The sequence below is a fragment of the Helianthus annuus genome, chromosome 8 (assembly GCF_002127325.2).
Source record: "Helianthus annuus cultivar XRQ/B chromosome 8, HanXRQr2.0-SUNRISE, whole genome shotgun sequence".
In the NCBI taxonomy this organism is placed as follows: domain Eukaryota; kingdom Viridiplantae; phylum Streptophyta; class Magnoliopsida; order Asterales; family Asteraceae; genus Helianthus; species Helianthus annuus.
In genome coordinates, this window is record NC_035440.2 from 165,601,876 (window position 1) to 165,621,382 (window position 19,507).

General features: G+C 37.9%; 3 protein-coding genes and 1 long non-coding RNA gene across 10 annotated transcripts; 2 read left to right on the forward strand and 2 right to left on the reverse strand.

Moving 5' to 3' along the window:
• Positions 1 to 142: 142 nt before the first annotated feature.
• LOC110873869 (serine/arginine-rich splicing factor SR45a) lies at positions 143 to 2,964 on the forward strand. Of its 7 annotated transcripts, none has more exons than XR_002555533.2 (7): positions 143 to 324; positions 981 to 1,093; positions 1,241 to 1,352; positions 1,557 to 1,706; positions 1,858 to 1,959; positions 2,124 to 2,187; positions 2,281 to 2,359. XR_002555533.2 is itself a non-coding variant. In XM_022122882.2 (6 exons), the coding sequence occupies exons 2-6, from the start codon at positions 981 to 983 to the stop codon at positions 2,823 to 2,825; spliced, it is 984 nt and encodes a 327-aa protein (XP_021978574.1). In that variant the 5' UTR covers positions 149 to 324; the 3' UTR covers positions 2,826 to 2,964. The 7 variants fall into 7 exon arrangements, 1 of the variants encoding a protein (XP_021978574.1); XR_004864418.1 differs by having other exon boundaries at positions 1,858 to 1,962; positions 2,281 to 2,345; XR_004864420.1 differs by having other exon boundaries at positions 144 to 324; positions 1,843 to 1,962; positions 2,281 to 2,964.
• Positions 2,965 to 3,534: 570 nt separating this feature from the next.
• LOC110873871 (calmodulin-binding receptor-like cytoplasmic kinase 2) lies at positions 3,535 to 6,528 on the reverse strand. Its single transcript, XM_022122884.2, has 6 exons — positions 6,114 to 6,528; positions 4,956 to 5,194; positions 4,701 to 4,869; positions 4,487 to 4,576; positions 4,098 to 4,393; positions 3,535 to 4,011 (listed from the first exon to the last, which is right to left on the reverse strand). Exons 1-6 carry the CDS (start codon positions 6,370 to 6,372, stop codon positions 3,688 to 3,690), a joined length of 1,377 nt encoding a protein of 458 aa, XP_021978576.1. The 5' UTR covers positions 6,373 to 6,528; the 3' UTR covers positions 3,535 to 3,687.
• A 1,521-nt stretch (positions 6,529 to 8,049) lies between these two features.
• LOC110871540 lies at positions 8,050 to 8,701 on the forward strand. Its single transcript, XR_002553819.2, has 3 exons — positions 8,050 to 8,190; positions 8,278 to 8,503; positions 8,588 to 8,701. It is a non-coding gene; the product is annotated as an uncharacterized LOC110871540 (long non-coding RNA).
• Positions 8,702 to 11,575: 2,874 nt separating this feature from the next.
• Positions 11,576 to 12,814, reverse strand: LOC110870685 (uncharacterized mitochondrial protein AtMg00810-like). The gene has a single exon (XM_022119860.1). It carries the CDS (start codon positions 12,812 to 12,814, stop codon positions 11,576 to 11,578), a length of 1,239 nt encoding a protein of 412 aa, XP_021975552.1.
• Between the last annotated feature and the right edge of the window lie 6,693 nt (positions 12,815 to 19,507).

Genomic DNA, 19,507 nt, shown 5'->3' on the forward strand with positions numbered 1-19,507 from the left:
CGGGTGAGTTACTGATTTTCTCCAGAAGTGGTGGTGAACGACTCAGGTTACTCTCAGAGTACTCCATTTGTTCGGTAGATGCCCGATAATACTGAGGGATGATTTGTTGCTGTTAAAAAAAAATTAAACCGGAAGTAAACATTGATTTGGCATCCGCCATCCAGAAGCTTCTGTTCCATTCTCGAGAGTTCCGACTTCCACGTGTACGGTTGCAACCTGCATTTCCGTAAAGTTTTCAGATTCCTTCACCAATCAACACAAATTATCACCTTCAGCTTCATCAAATTTCTTCACCCTTCTTGTTCATCTACTTTAATTGTTGAGGTCAGTTACCGTTTCATCCATGCTTTTACTGAATTTTTATTACGTTTGCAAATTGTTCGATGATTTACGTTTTGTATGTGATTAGTTATCGATTGTAATTCGTGTAGTTTTACCAAATCACCGGTTGTTTTTAAATTGTTTGACGAGTTACTTTTCTATGTGATTAATCATTGATTGATTCGATTAGTCATGTGAAATTACGATTTACATGTAGTTTGATTTTATTTTATTTTGTTTTGTGTATGAGACGTCGTTTATCTCTATTAGTTTCTTAATTGTTGATCCAAATTAATTTTTTATTTGTTAATCCAAATCAAACGTTGTTTATGATTTTGGAAAATCTGATGTTAGCTACTATAATTTGGAAAATTTGTATTTAATTGCCTATTTGTTAATCCAAATCTAACATTGTTTACGACTCTGGAAAATTTGATGTTAATCACTATAATTTTTGGAAATTTTGTATTTAAATGCCGGATGTTCGAAGCATGTAGGGTGCATATGTTGCTGTATTTATCCTAGAAAATCTAGGAATTGCTGTTCAAAGAAGTTACTGTCATTTGTTGTGAATTGTGTATTTATGTTTATGGCGGCTTTTATGATCATCATTTCTAACACAGCCTGTTTTTTTTTTTTTTTTCCTTTGGCTCATCCAGATGTCATACTCGAGGAGATCAAGGTACTCTCCTTCTCCTTCGCCTTCGCCACCACACAAACGATACAGCAGGTCTGTATCAAGGTCCAGGTCCAGATCGAGATCCAGGAGTCGGTAAGATTTCTTTTTAAATGTTCACACAACTTGAACACCTTTTATTCTTTTTAGTCTCTATAATTTAGGCTTAGTTTATCGGTAACCACAGATTGTCAGATTATTTACATCTGTGAGCTTGTAGTTATTAGTTTGAGTGGCTTGCAGGAGCTATGATGCAAGTGACATTGAAAACCCTGGAAACAGTTTGTATGTGACTGGTTTATCACGGCGAGTTACGAAGAGAGATCTTGAGAAGCATTTCTCAGCAGAGGGAAAGGTATGTTTGAGATGCTGTCTCTCTCTCTCTATATATATATTTGAACATTTAATTTTATGCTAAATGCATAAAAAAATCACCATGATCTTCAAATCATTAACTTACGATAGAAGGTAGTGATTTACATGTTTGTATCATCAATCCAACAATCAGTTTTAAAATTAGGGTATCATGTGATCATAATGACTGAATGTTTTGTTTAAGGTGGAAGACGTCCGCCTTGTGATAGATCCTTGGACACGGGAATCTCGTGGATTTGGGTTTGTATCCATGTCCAGTATTAAGGAAGCTGATAGTTGCATCAAGTACCTAGATGGTTCTGTTCTTGATGGTCGTGTCATCACTGTGGAGAAGGTAAATGTCTTTTATTTGCATGCGTTTTACTTGTTGTTATTCAGTTTGTTGCTGATGAATTAAACTTAAGTATTATATCTGAAAGATTATTATGTTTTTAGTTTTGTTATCAAGTTGTTTGCTTTCGTGGGTGAAGTGTTTGTTTTGACAGAGGTTGCTTGCTGTATGTATGTTGCGGCTCTTCATCAGAGTCCCAAATTAACAAATCACATCAAAAGCAAATATCAGACTATCAACCCAGCAGAGGGTTGTGGTTGTATATCCCCCCATTCCTTAATCTTTCTTTCTATGCAATTTTATATATCTCAACTTATCACAAAATGTTTATGTTTCCATGCCGATTAAAAAATGACTCCAATCTGTATTGAATAAGACATTGTAGCTTCTAGAGCTCATGCTTCCCATTTGAAATTACAGGCCAGGAGGCGAAGAGGGCGCACCCCCACTCCAGGAAGATACCTTGGACTGAGGACCGTACATGGTATGTTTTGAAATAATCTTACCCTGTTGTACTAGTTGTAATTCTATGCATCAAAATGATATGGCTAACTGTATTTGTTGTTGGTTCAAGCAGTTCGTCGTCGATCCCCAACATATTCTCCTTATTCAAGAAGCCGTTCTCCTTCTTACTCATCTGAAAGGTCAAGGTCATACTCTCCAGATTACAGTAGGCGCCGTCGTCGGTCATACTCCCGTTCTACTTCCCCATACAGTAGACGTAGGTCCTACTCCCCAACCCCAGACGACTACCGTAGGAGGAGGAGCCACCGACGTTCCAGATCTTACACTCCAGAAGACCGTTACTACAGAAGCCGAGGTCGCTACCGTTCTAGGGACTCTTCACCAGACTACAGAAGTTCAAGCAGGTACTACTCACCTGACTACAGGCGCTACAGGAGTGTTTCTAGAAGTGTGTCACCTCCTCCAAGGAGGGATTACAGGAGCAGAAGCGTGCGTTATCGGCGTGTTTCTAGAAGCGTGTCTTCTTCTCCAAGGAGGCATTACAGAAGCTATTCTTCTAGCATGTCGCCTGTTAGGTCAAGAAGGGGGCATTCTCCTAGTGTATCCCCGAGATCTCCCTCAAGTGGCAGTAGCAGGTCTGCTTCTCCTAGTAGTTAAAGCATCGACAAGTATGCTTCATGCATGTCGTTTCAGTTATAATTGCTTGTGTGTGGTTGTAAGGCTTTACTTTAAACCTTTTTTGTTGCATGTGCTTGAATAAATTACCCGTTGGTTGAAACATCTGATTGTTGTCATACTTATCTGCTATATAGGTTACCTATTATTAATCAATTAAACATGCTGACATATCGATATCAAACTGTTTTGGACTCATTTAGATAAAGGAGTTGCGACTTGGGCATTGCTTAGCAGTGCAATGAGAACCATTTCGGCTTGAAGTGGTCTTGGTGTGTCGTTTTTCATCCTTTCCTACCCGAACAACAAAGCAAACTGATAGAAGGGGATTACGAGACCGAAGCCTTTTTGAGGACCTTCAGATAATTTTGAGTCTGTTCGCAAATACTCACCTATTAGCCCAATAAACATGATCCGTCAAATTCGTTACAACAGAAAATATTCGTCGCCTGTTAGTCCACTTACAAATACTCACTCGCCTATTAGCTCATTAAACATGACCCGTCGAATCCATTTCGCCTTGTTTAGATGAGCTCTACACAATATATTCAGGTTACATGTTTTTATATTTTATCGAGTATAGATTAAAACTTAGCGTCTTTGACACAAATAAATACGTAAAATCAAGTTCATGCATGTCCATCTCTTGGTAATACTATTATTTTTGCTATTATTATTATTACAATCAACAAACATACAAAACTTATATATATTTTGTGTAGAATTAATAATCAACCAGAATACCATCACCAAAAAGATATACATGTATGTGTAAACAACTAAAGAAAACATATGATTGCAAAATACAGACACAATTGAATAATCTTCTACATACAAAACCTCTTTACGCGGATTGAAACCTTTGGTTGCTGCTGCTATCATCTTCAATACCAAAAAACTCACGACGATTCTTTCGAGCATCGATTTCTGGCACCTGTACAGAATGGTTTGCGGCCGCCATAACATCATTATGCTCATGGAAATCTTTTCTAATCTTCCACAAGATTTCTGCACATTTCTTCATCGACGGTCTAGGTTGCTTCGTGGGGGCCAAACATTGTCTCGCTAGTCTCAAAACCTTTTCAATCACCATCAGTGATGCCGGGTTCCTCCTTAGCTTTGGATCCATTGCCAGCACAACCTCCCCTCCTTTTAGTCTTTGCAATGCCTGCGGATTGAAAACGGCTTTTACAGTTGGAAAAACGTACGAGTGCCTATATAACAATATTGAAAACTTTTTTTTTGTTTACTAACCCATTTTGTTGTAAATCTCTCATTTGTCGGTTTGTGTAACTCGATCGGTAATCTTCCAGTCACAAGTTCGACAAGCACAACGCCAAATGAATAAACATCGCTTCTATCAGTAAGTTGGTATGTACTGATGTATTCAGGATCCATGTAGCCTGCAGTTCCTCTGACTTGAGTCGAAATATGAGTGGCGTCATCTTCAACTTTTATACGCGCCAACGCAAAATCAGCCACTTTTGCGCGCAGTTTATCCGTAATCAGTATGTTCGATGATTTTATATCTCTGTGTATTATCGGTTGATCTGAAAAAAAGTTTTTAAAAAATGGTTGACTTATGATTCATGGAATTTAACGAAATTTCAAGAATGTTATAACTTATCTTGAAAACCAAATACCTGTATATGCATGCAAATATGTAACTGCATGAGCTACATCGATCATAATGTCTAGACGTTCTCCGATTTCAAGCCCGTTTCCACGTTTACCTAAACAGAAAGAAATGATTATTATTATTATTATTATTATTATTATTATTATTATTATTATTATTGATCATAAAAGTAGATGTGAAAGGACGAAACTGCCCTTCCGAGAAAAGTGTTGGCTTACCATCTATATGTTCACGAAGATTTCCATTTGGAACATATTCTACCAGGATAAGACGCTCATCTGCGTGCTCTATATATCCATAGTATCTAACTAGATTTAGATGCTCGATCTTTGATAATGTTAGTATTTCGTTTTTGAACTCCATTGGTGTCCCTGTGTCATAATTGTTCTGTAAATAAACAACAAAAACGTTTTAACATCCTGCACTGACATCAAAAACTTTTGCACGATTTTTAGTCTAACAAGAAAAGGAACCTTTTTCGCACGCTTTACGGCAATGACGGACCCATTCTTCAGTGTTCCCTTATAAACGACCCCAAATCCGCCTTCCCCAATTATATTTGCAGCGGAGAAATTTCCAGTTGCTTTGCAAATATCTTGAAAAGATAACTCATCTGTGCCTGTGCCATGTGGCCCCTCAGATGCCTTAGAAGATATAGTGGAATTCGAGTGATAGAGTATTTTGTTGCTCTCTACAGAAGTATGTGTGAAAGCTGCAGAAAAATACTCAATTGTTATACTTTGTGAAAATCCAATGTAAATCAAATCGAGATTTGAACAAATGTTATTTGTGTTCATTGCACACGGTTTCTGCTCTAGGCACAGGTTCTACAACATAATCCTGCACCTGGTACAGCTATTTGATGCAGAATTTCGATGTCACGGGTGGCAATTTATGATACGATACGTCAACTGGAACATGACCTGTTACCCGCCAACACGTCAACCTCTTTGACTCGTCAAATAAATGGGTTAAACGGGTCATGGTCAGCTTACACGACTTTAAGTGTGTTTGGGTTAGGGTTGACGTCTTTGACCCAAATAAGTATATGGGTCGTGTTTGGATTAACGATTCAACCCACGAACATGACATGACCGACACTTTATCATCAAAAACTCAAAAGGCTATGCAGGATTCCAGTCGCAATTGCTTGAATACAAAATATTTATGCTTGCATTTAGCTTTCTCTTACTAGTGTGGTACATTAAGATGGAGAAAATGCAGAGCATATCTACAATTACTTCCTCCTTTGACTTCATATAGTCAAACATTAATCTTTTGACGTATCAAATTAATAAAAACTGTAGTTTCAAAATGTTAAATCATCCTAGTTTGAGGTTAAGGTTTAATCTAATACTCATTTTCAATCCATGTCAATCTCTCTTCCTCAACAAAGATCAATAAACAAACCATTTGACTTTTAACAGTCAAACATGGGAAAAGATCAAGAATGTAAATTTCAATAAGCTCCCATGATCCAATAGAATGATTAAGCACTTAAAACCCTAACCTAAAATCCTCACCCCCCCCCCCCCCCCCAAAAAAAAAAAAAAAAGACTAACCCATCAAAATTGTTATATAAGAAGTTGAATTCTGAATTACTACTACATCAACAAATGAACAAAACTTACATTGAATTGTAGGAGGTGGATGATGATCTTCATCAACAGCAGCAATATCACCCGTACAGGTCAAAACCCTAGCTAAAAAACCAAAAAAGGAGGCATCTTTCTTTGGTTGTTGATCCTTGTTTAAGGAATATATAGAAGCAGAGCTTGATTTAGAAGTGGAGGATTTAGAAGTGGAGCTTGAACTTTGATTCCAAACTTGACCGGAGCCGGAGCCGGAACGAATCACCGGAGATATGGGGGATCTTCGTGTTTGATTCATATGCAGAAGAAGAAGAAGAAGAAGAAGAAGAAGGAGGAGGTTGTTTGTTTTGTTGTTTGTTGTTGTTTTGTTGCAGAGGGAGGGTTCAATTACAAAACAACGATTTGGGAATATGACTGGCGAATCGTTTACCAAAAATCTCGGTCCAACCGAATGTTTATGAATAATTCTTTCTGGATTAAATAAGTTTAACAAGACTAGACTAGATCAACACATAATTCATGATTCTTTAATTGTGGTTTTTCTCTTCATTTTACATATTTTAATAAGAAATGTTTTGATTAGTAAGTTGGTTATTCACTTGCGTGATGCAGTAAAAAAAATTGCCCGAAAATAAATATTTTACATCGATCTAAAAGTATAAAAATAAATGCTGATACTGATTCTTATAATGTTGATATTGAAACTGATGTTGTTTGTTCAGTATCGGTGTCATTACGTGTAAGTACCCGGGATAGTATACGACACCAAAAGATCACATTATTTTAAATACAACTTTGCTTTTAATAAAAGTTATGTTGGAATGTTGATAAAAAAATATAACTATGTATTCAACTTTTTTTAAGGGTTAACTAACGAAAGTGATTAATAAAAAATAAAATTAAATACAAAATACATGAGTTAAGGTGTATATTATTTATAGTATAACTGGTGAAATTGTAACTATTAAAAAAATTACGTGGCATCTTTTAAATGGCTTGGGCACTGTTCATGAAATCAACATTGTAGTATATTCTATCTATTTATTGGTCAAGCGCTTATAAGATTACCATTCGCTCTAAAATAGATTCGAAAAAAAAATGATAAAAATAGGAATAATTTTCTAATTTGATTCCATAATGATTCGAAAATAATTTCATTTTCAAACGAAATTACACGACCCAATTCTTATTATTCGTTTATAAGTAAATTTATTGGTCCAGAGTTTAATCAGGTATTACTCTCTCTCTCTCTCTCTCTCTCTCTCTCTCTCTCTCTCTTTTCCTATCAAAATCCTTCATCCCTCTTTTCAAAAAATGACGAAGATGATCACCCGATCCTATCCCGGTAATAGCCCGGAGAAGGATAACACACCCTAGAGTCAGAATCTCCTGATGAATCCTTCATCAAAGATTTGTAAGTTCACTGACCCGGAGATTGAGAGTCTTTTCCTCTGTTTTCCACCAGAAACCGTTTTTCGGCCATTTGATCCGTCAGTTCGCAGCGATGCGATTTCACCTGTGTGGGTTTGTTTTCCAGCCTTGCCTTTTCTCCTAGGTTATTCTTACCCTTTTCCAGACCTCACCTAAAGATTCTTCACTCTGACCGGAATCAGTTACTGTCAGGCCATGCCCATGCTTTAGACAGCTCTTTATACTGTCGAAGAGATTATCAAAGCTAAAGACCTTAATTTCAACATTTTCTGAGCTATCATATCTCTACTCCTTAGTCACCCACGGCTCTAGTCGCTTTCTGTACAAGGCTAAACCTCATCAGCCTCTTCCAATCCTCAAGACCACTCAAAACGAATCCACATGGAAGAACCAGTTCTTCTTTGTGAGAAGGGACTCGATCCCCCATGGGGATAGTTTGCCTAAAAAGTGGATCTTGAAGGGTAGGATATATGCTCCTTAGATAACCAGTGTAGAGATTACTATTTTTATTGACTTATCCTTTTCTTTTGTTTGCATGCAGTAACCAACTTCGCTTGTCTTGCCAACCTTCCTGGAACAGAATAGAGGGTTGCAGCTTTTCTAGCTCTCGATTCATCTGTAAGGACGTTCAAGCTGAGGATCAAGGATTCTGAAGAAAAAACTTCCACATCCTACATCATGTCAAGTAAGTATTTGTGCATTTTTATATATTGTAATTTGAGTTTAATAAAATGTATGGAATGAAACACTTATCTGTTTGTTCTTGGAATAGGCGCTTAAAGATCTGCCAGCAAGTCTGCCTCTAAGTTTGGGTTGGATGATATCGACAACATGCTCTATCCTCGCTCCATCAAGAAAGAGTTGGCCAAGGGCCAAAGCATCCTTAAGCCCAAGGCTGTGACGACTGGGGCCAAATCTGGGTCTAAAAGGAAAAACTTGTGGAGCCAGAAGATGATGCCTTCAAGGTTGAGAGGCAATTCCACGAGTTCGTCACCGAAGTAAGGATCCTTGATCCATTGGTGGTAATTCTGCATGTAGTGAAGGATCCCATATTCTGACTTTTTTTGTGCTATGATTTGCAGAGGTTTGTACGCTTGAAGGCCCATCATGAGAAGAACCTAGCTGAGATGACAAATATACCCTCACATGTTAGGCATGTGAGGAAACTAAACTGAGAAAATTAACTTGGTTAGTCGAAAAGGATCGGACCTGCAACAAAAATAAACGTAAATGTTGTTTTCAACAAGTTTTAAACATAAAGGTTGAAACTCACAAGTTTGAACAAACATAAAGCACATTTTGTACATTTTATTCGATGTATTATTATATTTGATAAATGTCTATATATACTTGTAAAGATTATCAGATTAAATATGTTTACTTGTGGCACCAAAAATTTTTATTTTAGGTTTTGGACTTGAAGTGAATGTGCCAAGAAATTTTCATATTTTAAACAATTTAATGAAAATGACATAAATTGAAAAATTAAGTAATTCACTTTGCTAGATGGGTTATTTGAGACCCTTTGAGTAGTTTAAGTGTCTTTAACCTTATTATATGTCGTCTCAATAATTTAAAATAATATTATCTATTACTTAAGGATAAAGGAATACCGTTACAGGGTGGGGTTAGTGTAAACATGGGTGGCTTTATAAGAAGTGTTTTAAGCCTTTAGATCTTGTAGTTAATGGTTAAAATCAATAAGGACTTAAAAATGTAAATTATGTTTTAATTTTTTTTTTACTAGTTTGGCTAGATTATGGATAATAGTGTGTTTTTATATGATATTTTTAAATAAAGAATCTGCCATCAACTTTAATTCACATCCAAGTTCCATTCGTATTTTTTAAACGTCAATAACTTTTTATATGTAACATTTTTTTTAAACAAATTACACAATAATAATGAGTTTTTTTATCTTTAATATGAGTACCATAGTGTTATGTTTATATAGATAAAAAAAATTACGTATAGCATGATATGAAGCCTACTGAAATGCAGGTTTAAAACACCATACGAAGAACATATACTAGAATGCAGGTGTAAAACACCATGAATGCATGTGTAAATGCATGTTTAAAACATCATGCGAAGAACATACGAAGAACACATACTGGATTGCGGGTTTAAAACACCATGAATGCAGGTTTAAAACACCATACGAAGAACACATATTGGACTGCATGTTTAAAACACCATGAATGCAACACCATACAAAGAACACATACTGGACTGCAGGTTTAAAACACCATACGAAGAACACATACTAGACTGAAGGTTTAAAACACAATGAATGCATGTTTAAAACACCACACTTTAGATTTTCGCACAGAACATAAAAGAAACTGTATTACAATGATGATAACTTCTTACGATCTTGAAGATTTATACAAGATGACAAATAAATCACAAATTCTTAAAGGATCTTAAAAAAACAAATCGGAATCCTAATCTACTGTTATATACTAATATCCTAATTAATACTAGGATTTCATGATTTATTATTAAAGTCCAACATGCATACCAATCGTGGTTTCCCACCTCCACTTCTAATTTTAATTATTATAGCAGTTTATAGCGTGTCGCATTCAAATTAAAATCAATTCAATACCGAATCAATTTTAAAGTAGGAGACCCAGAAGAGCTAGGATAAACACGTACATGTAGTGCTTATTAGATGTAACAAAAGAAAAGAAATGTAAGTCGATATTTGTCTTCTTATAAACCATATTTAAAGTAATGTTTATAGGGTTATTGGATTTTAATAATCCGAAGTTTCACCAGTTGGCCGATAATAATCCCAACTTTATAAATTCCCTCCAATAATCCCAACTTATAAAAGTTTGGCCGCCATTGATCCTTTTCAAACATATAAGAATGTGGTCTCTTCAAAAGATTCAATTACACCTAGAGACTCCTTAACTGATTTACGTGCACCTATGTTAGAAAAATGATTAATGGCAGTCAAACTTTTACAAGTTGGGATTATTGGAGGGAATTTTTAAAGTTGAGATTATTATCGGCCAACTGGTGATACATGGGATTATTAAAATCCAATAACCCAATGTTTATATGTGTTTGTGTAATTCTTACAACTTTTTTTATTTAAAATTAGTTATTTATCTCCAAATAAATCCCATTTCCAAAGAATAGTATGGTCCTTTGTCCATAGTTGTTTAAATATCAATTAAACGAACATATATGCAATTGTTATGATAAGATTTTGAATGTTCAACCAAATATAATAGAAAAGTCAAATAACTATTGTTTTTAGTTACACATTTACTTTTAGTTTAGTCATTATATTATTCTGATGATATGATTATGATTATTAGTCACCACGAGGTCCACGACCTAAAAGGCATATGCTATGAATTAAATTCGAAAGGGCAATACCAACAAACCAAACTACTATTTTAATTGCATAATTGATTTTTTTTTTAGAGTTAAACGCCCAGATAGTTCCTGTGGTTTGGCCTTTTTTCACCTTTAGTACCTAACTTTCTAAAATTACCTCTATAGTCCCAAACTTTTCAACTTTCGTTCCCGGATAGTTCCTGGCGTGGATGAAGGTTAGTTTTTTGTGTTAAGTGAATGTGAAATTACTTAAATGCCCTTATAATTAAAAAAAACTATTAAATTAAACATGCCCTTATATTAACCCATTTTCTCTCTCTAAACAAACCCATTTTCTCTCTCTACTACATCCCTCCCTCTCTGTACAGCATCCACCCACAACCTCCTTCCAACACCACCACCACTCGTCCTCTCTCTACATTACACTGCCCTTACAACCACACCCCCACCGGCCGGCACCTCCACCTCCACCCCTCAGTCCGTTTGCAGCCCTACTCGAAACTTAAAAGACAACAATACCTCATAACTCTTACAAGCTAAATCAAACACCTCCGGTCTCAAAGGCCTAACAACAACAATATTGTAGAATGATGTGAATGAATCCTTGCCTCATCTCTCATTCATCATTGGTATAAATATACATTATGGTAATTACAATCACAAAAAAAAATATAATATCGTAAAATACAAAAGGCATATTCTGTAATATTCCATTACACCCCCGCAGTCGAAGCAAGAGGTGGCCGAATGTTGAGACTGGAATGAAAGTCATCGAACAAAATCCTTGGCAGGCCTTTAGTGAAGATGTCTGCAATTTGGAACCGAGTTGGAGTATGAAGAACTCGAATGTTACCCCGCTGAACATGTTCTCGAACAAAGTGTATATCTAACTCAATATGCTTGGTACGCTGATGCTGCACTGGGTTTCCTGAGAGATAGATGGCGCTAATGTTGTCACAATAAACGAGCGTTGCCGTTTTCAACGGGCGGCGAAGCTCTAAGAGAAGATTCCGAAGCCAACAGACTTCTGCAACGACATTTGCTACTGCACGGTATTCTGCTTCGGCACTAGATCTGGAGATAGTGGACTGACGTTTAGAGGACCAAGACAAAAGATTGGGACCCATGTAAACACAGTAACCTGAGGTGGACCGACGTGTATCGGGGCATCCAGCCCAGTCAGCATCAGTGTAAGCCCGTAGTGAAACATCTGAGCAAGAAGAAAGTGCAAGGCCAAAACTCGATGTTCCCTGAATGTATCGAATTATTCGTTTGAGGGCATTCCAATGATCTATTTTCGGATCATGCATCTGCATACAAACCTGTTGAACTGCATAGCTGATGTCAGGTCTGGTGAAGGTGAGATACTGAAGGGCACCCGCCAAACTTCTGTACAACGTAGGATTATCGAAGGGCTCGCTAGAGATGGTACTGCGTTTGGGCTTTGTGTCAACAGGAGTGGCAACGGGGTTGCAGGTTTGCATACCTGCACGAGCAATAATGTCCAAAGCATAAGAGTGTTGAGACAGAAACATTTTGTCACCGGTACGAGTGACATTTATACCCAAGAAGTAACTGAGAGGTCCAAGATATTTCATAGCAAATTCAGCCGCGAGGCTGGACATGAGAGACACGCGGAGAGCGTCAGATGAGGTGGTTAGGATAATGTCGTCCACATAAATAAGTAAGTATGCAATATCACCCCCGTGATGATTTGTAAATAGAGAGTTGTCACATTTACCTTGAATAAAGCCAATGGAAATGACGAAGTCTGTGAACCTTAGGTACCATGCTCTAGGTGCCTGCTTGAGACCGTATAATGATTTCTTGAGAAGACATACATGATCTGGGTAGTCCCTATGATGAAATCCCATAGGTTGGTACATGTATACCGTTTCTGTAAGGTTCCATGAAGAAAAGCATTGGTAACGTCCAGTTGATGAATCGACCATGCTTGAGATATAGCTATAGATAAAACCGTGCAAATAGTAGCCGGTTTTACAACCGGGCTAAATGTTTCCCCGCAGTCCACTCCAATTTCCTGATTACGACCATCACATACCAGTCGTGCCTTGTATCGTTCCAAAGTGTCATCAGACCTGTATTTGTGGCGAAATAGCCACATGCTGCGAATAACATGCATATCCGGTCGCCTCGGGACAAGTTCCCAAGTCTTGTTTTTAATTAAGGCATTAAACTCGTTGGACATAGCATTAAACCATTCCGGGTTAGACAAGGCATCTTTGGGATTTTTCGGAATTGGGACAATGGTGGAGGTGTGGAGGTTGAAGATTTGTTTGGGTTTAGAGATGCAGGACATGGCACGTGTTCGCATAGAGCGAGTGGGTGGTGGCGGTGGTACAGGAAGTGGGCTCGGGGTAGAGGTTTGGCCGTGGGTGGATGGTGTTTGGGCCGAGGGGTGCGGGGGCGTGGTATTGGTTGGAAAGGTGTTTAGTGGGTTCTGTGTTGGCGGGATTGGAGATTGGGCTGGTGGGGCCTGTTGGGCCGGGACAGAGGATGTATGTGGTGTATTTAAGGGAGTGGCGCTGGAAGGTAATGGGGTAGAAGTGGGTGTGGGTTGGGCTTGGGTGGTTGAGCCAGTAGATGTGGTGGCCGGGGAGGATGGTGGTGTAGTGGGTACGGGTGGTGATGTAGAAGGTGGCGAGGTAGCGGATGGTGGGAAGGTATAATATGGGTGAATCGTATCGTCTAGGAAGGTGTAGGTTTGAAGGGTGGGTTGGGGTTTGTTGGCAAAGGGAAAGGTTGTTTCGTCAATTAGGACATGACGATTTATGATGATTTTGTTGGTGCTTAGGTCAAGGCATTTGTAACCACGGTGGTTCGGTGGATAGCCTAGAAAAACGCATGGAGTAGATCGATACTCCAACTTGTGAATGGTGGTGTGTGGTATAAGTGGATAACAGAGGCATCCAAATACACATAAGTGGTCATATGAGGGAAGGCAGTGGTATAGGCGTTGGGTGGGAGTTTGAAAGTGATGCAGTTTAGTGGGGATGATATTTAATAGGTAAGTGGCGGTTTCAAGGGCGTGTTACCAATAAATGTTTGGCATGGAAGAGTGGGCGAGGAGGGTTCTCATAAGGTTGTTTATGGTGCGAATTTTACGTTCAGCCTTCCCATTTTGGGAAGATGTGTGAGGGCATGAAAAACGGAAGTGTAGGCCGTTTTGATTGCAAAAGTGGTGAAATTGGTTATTAGCATATTCACGGCCATTATCACATTGAAGTTGTTTAATTTTACAGCCGAATTAGGTTTGGACAAAGGTTGTAAATTTTGTGAACATGGCAAAGACATTAGATTTATGTGTAATAGGATAGGTCCACAAAAAAATTGGTGAAATCATCTAAAAATAGAACATAGTATCGGTGTCCCCCATTGCTAAGAATGGGAGATGTCCAAACATCACTGTGCACAAGATCAAATGGCATAAAAGTACTTGTACTAGAAGAAACAAAAGGAAGACGGGCATGTTTCCCAAAAATACAAGCAGAACATATTCTATTATTCAAATAACCACATTTAATAGAATTTTATTAGTTTTTAAATTTTGTAAAAGAGCTGGGCCAGGGTGACCAAGCCGTTGATGCCAAATGTCTTGAGTAATTGCAGTAAAAGTGGATGCAGAGGAGAGATTTGTGATGTTGGACGGGCTGAGAGTGTAGAGGTCCCCCGAACTATTACACCGTAGGATAGGTTTCTTGGTCTGAAGGTCCTTCACAGTAAAACCAAATGGGTCAAATTCAATAGATAATTGATTGTCAGTTGTAAAACGACGTACAGAGATAAGGTTTTTGACTAAGTTAGGTGCATATAGGACGTTTTTAAGTTTAAATGGGGGAAAAGGTGGTGGTAGGGTAATGTTGCCTTGTCCTAGTACCGGAATAGCTTTACCATCACCAACAATTATATTACGAATAATGCCAGAATTAAAAATAGACGGAAACTTATCAAGTTGAGGAGACATTGTACCTGACGCACCCGTGTCCATTGTCCAAGACGGGTCATTCTGATGAAGAGCCAAATTATAAAGTGCCTGTGCAATGTCCGTTTTCGTGTGTCCCGTGTTGTAGGATTGGGCCGAGGATGAGTGGCTCGGTCTTGGGCCTAAGATGCCGTTTCCAGGAGGTGGGCCGTGGGATGTGGGGTTAGTGGCAGGGCTCGATGGGTATGGACAGGGTGGCGGCTGATTCCATTGAGACCAAGGGAAGTAGTTTTGGGAGGTTGGGCTGGCCTAAGGGGGAAACGTCCAGTAAGAGTTTGGGCCAAACTGTGTGGGGTAGGTGTTTCGGGGACGGCCACGACCAAAACTGGATCGACCTCTGCCGCGACCGCGACCACGACCACGGGACCTGTCAGATTCGGTGCGGTTGGTGAAGCGGTTATCGGTGGTGGAACGGGTTTGATCGATGGTTGCACTAAGGGCGGTGCCGGCTTGTTGGGCCGCAAGTTTGGCTTGGGTGGCTTTCCTATCTTCGACTTGACATAATCGGGAGCGGGTATTGAAAAAATCCGGGAGGGGGTCGGTTTGTTGAATGATGAGAGAGATGCTCTCGTATTGGTCATTCAGCCCCGTAAGGATTTGTAGGACAAGTTGTTTTTCGGTGATGTTTGAGCCAAGGTTTGTAAGTTGGTCAAAAATAAGTTTCATGGCTTGGCAATAATCTGACATGTTGGGAAATTGATCAAGTCGGGTGTTTGCAAATTTATTTTGGAGATCAATGGTTCGAGATGCTTGGTTGTCTTGGAAAAGGTTTTCTAGGGTACACCAGGCGGCATAGGCGGTGGAATTATTTTTCATGATCGTGAAAACAAGATCTTGAGAGATGGTACCGTATATCCATTGTAGAACAATGGCGTCAAGACGGTCCCATGACTCAAGTGGTTTGGGGGAGGTGGCTTCTTTTTCTTTGTCAGTGGATGAGGTCGCGGGTTGTTGTCTGGGTTTTAGGTGGTCGATAACGTCATAAGCTTTGCAGTGGATTTTAAAGAATTCAGACCAAGTGTTGTAATGGTCTGTCTTCATGTCAAGGATAATAGGGATGAAGTTCTTAATATTTGAAACAGTAACAGCAGGGTGAATAGAATTTGAAGACACAATGATGAATGGGGAGGAGGGATTGATTGGCTGAGATAATGGATGAAGAAAAGGAATTGGCTGGAGAAAAAGAAAAAAAAAAGAAGAAAAGAAGTAGCAGTAAGAAGGTGACGGCAGTAAGGGAGGAAAAAAAAAAAGAATTAGGGCTAATGGCTTGATACCATGTAGAATGATATGAATGAATCCTTGCCTCATCTCTCATTCATCATTGGTATAAATATACATTGTGGTAATTACAATCATAAATACAAGATAATATCCTAAAATACAAAAGGCATATTCTGTAATATTCCATTAAATATCATAACCTTTAATCATCGGATTACCGAAATTTAAAGACGAACCTTTCGCCTCTGAATCAACGACAACCGGCGAGTGTACTAACGGAACGGAGCAGCGGTTGGAACATTGAGGTGTTGCTCCATAGTTGCCAGGTGTCAGTCTGAGTCAGATTCAGAAGATGCCGAACTGGTTGCTGAAACGGTTGAGGAAGGAGGAGATCTTAGGATTGTTGGCGATGACGTTCAGGGTAGTGGGAATTATAGTCCAGCTCCAGGTGTAGAAAAAGTATGTGTTTTCCCAATGAATGCTGCAAAAAGTAAGTAAAATATCTTTTTTTTGTTTTTTTTTTAAGTCAAAATCAAGATTAAGTTGCATATAAAAATTTATTCTTAAAGCATTTTTGTCTGTTGGAAAAAACTCCCTAACATATGTCTTCTTTATATACCTGTTTTGGTAGGTTTCAATTTTGGATTTGTTGTTAGTGGAGGTTTGGTTTGGTGAATTGGTGTAGGGCATGTTGAGATCGAAAAACGCCATTGTTGGTGGAGTTAGGGTTGCAAGTTTGAAGGTGAAGGAAAGAGATGATTGCAGATAATTAGGTTATGTAGATGGTGTGAAGAAGATGAAGTGGGTGGGTCCCACATAAATCTATAATTATAAAGCATCTCTCTTTTAATTTTTTAGTATTAATTTAACACTAAGGGTATTTTTGTAATTTCACATCCACTTAACACCAAAAACTAACCCCCATCCATGTCAGGGACTATCTGGGAAGAAAAGTTGAAAAGTTAGGGACTATAGAGGTAATTTTAGAAAGTTAGGGATTAAAGGTGAAAAAAAACCAAACCACATGGACTATCCGGGCATTTAAGTCTTTTTTTTTATTTTTTTTGACATCAAATGTTGTATCTCATTTCACCGAAAGTCCAGCAAGGAGTGGTGGAGCCACATGTAAGGTGGGGTCAGCACCCCTTTAAAAAGAAAATTTAGTAAATATTTATGGAAAAATAATGATCGTATCCCTTAAAAGTTTAGTTAAACTTTCCAATCCTCCCACCGTCCATCAGAAAATAAATCCTGAATTTGTCACACTATCAACATGTTGTTGGAACCGAAAACAAAATACAAGTCAAACGTTACATCAAAACCACTAAGAAATTATACATCAAGACTAGGGGTGTTCTTCGGGTCCAGCAGGTTAGTTTAGGGCGGGTTGTTCGGTTTTCAAGTTTAAATATAAAATAGAAAAAAAATGTTCTTTTTCACAAAAATATCTTCAAACTTATCATGCTGCTAAATAATATCGTCCAAATTCAAACATCATTTAATATGGCAAAATAAACGATAAATGTTCGGGTTTCGAGTTTCGCGTTTTTCGGGTGGGATTGTTTGGGTTTTTGGTTGGGAAAAAGCGGCATGATAACTGATCCATTTAAGGTTCTTGTTAATTAGGTTAGGGTTTTTCGGGTTTAGGTTTTTGGGGTATTCTCTAATTCGGGTTCGGATGGTCTAGGATTCAAATCGGGTTAACCCTAATTAAGACCCACCCAATATCATTACATAGTTCAAATGAAATAAATTCCAAGTATTCCACTCCTGGTAACTAATCTTTGACTTGTTTGTAAGCCAGAAAAATGATAGTTCCTTGACATTTTCCACCACTTTTAGACTCTAGCCAACCAAAGGAAGGGACCACATTGTTGCAATGATTATGAGAGACAAAACCTTCTTCCCATTCTTAAATAGTCAGTTGATTTATCGTATGATTCTTTATATAACAACGTATTTCTTTGTAATGTTTGTAAAATAAGTGTAATCAATTATTTTATTTAAAGAGCGATTCAGAATCATATTATAAATGAACACGAAACATCAATCACTTAATATCTTTGTAAAATAAGTGTAATCAATTAATGGTCAAAACAAGAGGGTCATATTCATAAATGAACACGAAACATCAACCACACATCTCGCATAGTCTTTTTCTTTGCATATAATCTTTTTGGTACCTGAGAACAACATCAAACGTGATCCTTGGGTTTCCTAATTTTACCGGCACTTTAAAAGCCTACTCATACTATTGTCAATCATAGAACTTGAACCTTACAAGCAAGCAAGCCAGGAAGCGTCTTATATTTCGAACCAGTCATTCCTTGCTTGAAACCAACATCCTTCACCTCGATCGCATGAGAAAATCAAGAAGAGGTACTTGCTGGAGTCTATCTAGATATTCTTCATGACTTGGAACTCATAATAATAATAATCGAAGCATTTGAAAATTGAAATCTCCATCTTCAACCCCTACTCTCCTTATACAACTACTATTTTTAAAATAATAATTTCCATAATATAAATTAGCAACACATTGTTGCATTTTATTGTTGTACCCCAAGCATGGGTTGCTTTTCAAAAAAAAAAAAAAATTGTGATTTCACTTTTAACCTAAAGGTTTTCATTTTTTGTATTTTAACCCTCTTAATTTGTTTACTTTTAAACCAAAACTTTTCATCTTTTTTAATTTAACCCAAAACTTTTTTATTTACAACTTTTGTCCCCCATAGTTTTGATCTTTCGCAAGTATTTTTGTTTTACGTTTCGTTCTCAAATTTGCGAGTTAATACGTCGCAACGTGCGTGTGTGATTCAACGTTGTTGGTCTATTTTTTTCACATTTGACATGTATATCGCAACAGGTCTATTTTCCCCATTTGGCAAGTTTGCCGCAACGGGCGGATCCCACATCGATTTTGTTATTCTTTTCTACGTTATTTTGCGAGTTAGCACATCGCAACGTGCGCGTGTGATTCAGCGTTTTTACATCTAACTTATGTAATTTGGTGAGGTCAAAGTGGTGGTGTTCTCCGACTTACGTATGTGGCTTGTAGCATTTGATTTTGTCTAGGATCTCGTTAATGCATTTGCCTTCGTTTTGAAAAAAAAAATATTTTAGACCTGTCACCAAATACTTTTTAACTACAATCATCATGACGGGTCCAGGGCAGTCAACAAGTCTGGCATTCACCGTGTTTTTCTTTTTAGAGTAAACTTCTGTTTTGCTCCCGGTGGTATGGTCACTTTAACGGTTTTGTCCCAAACCTTTCAAAAAATAGCCATTTTACTCCCTGATCTTTGAAGGCCTTCATGATTTTGCTCCCCGCCCCTAACTCCATCCAAATTGTTTATTAACTGAAAGGGTATTTTAGTAATTTCAAATATAAAACTGAGGGTATTTTAGTAAAACTATAAAT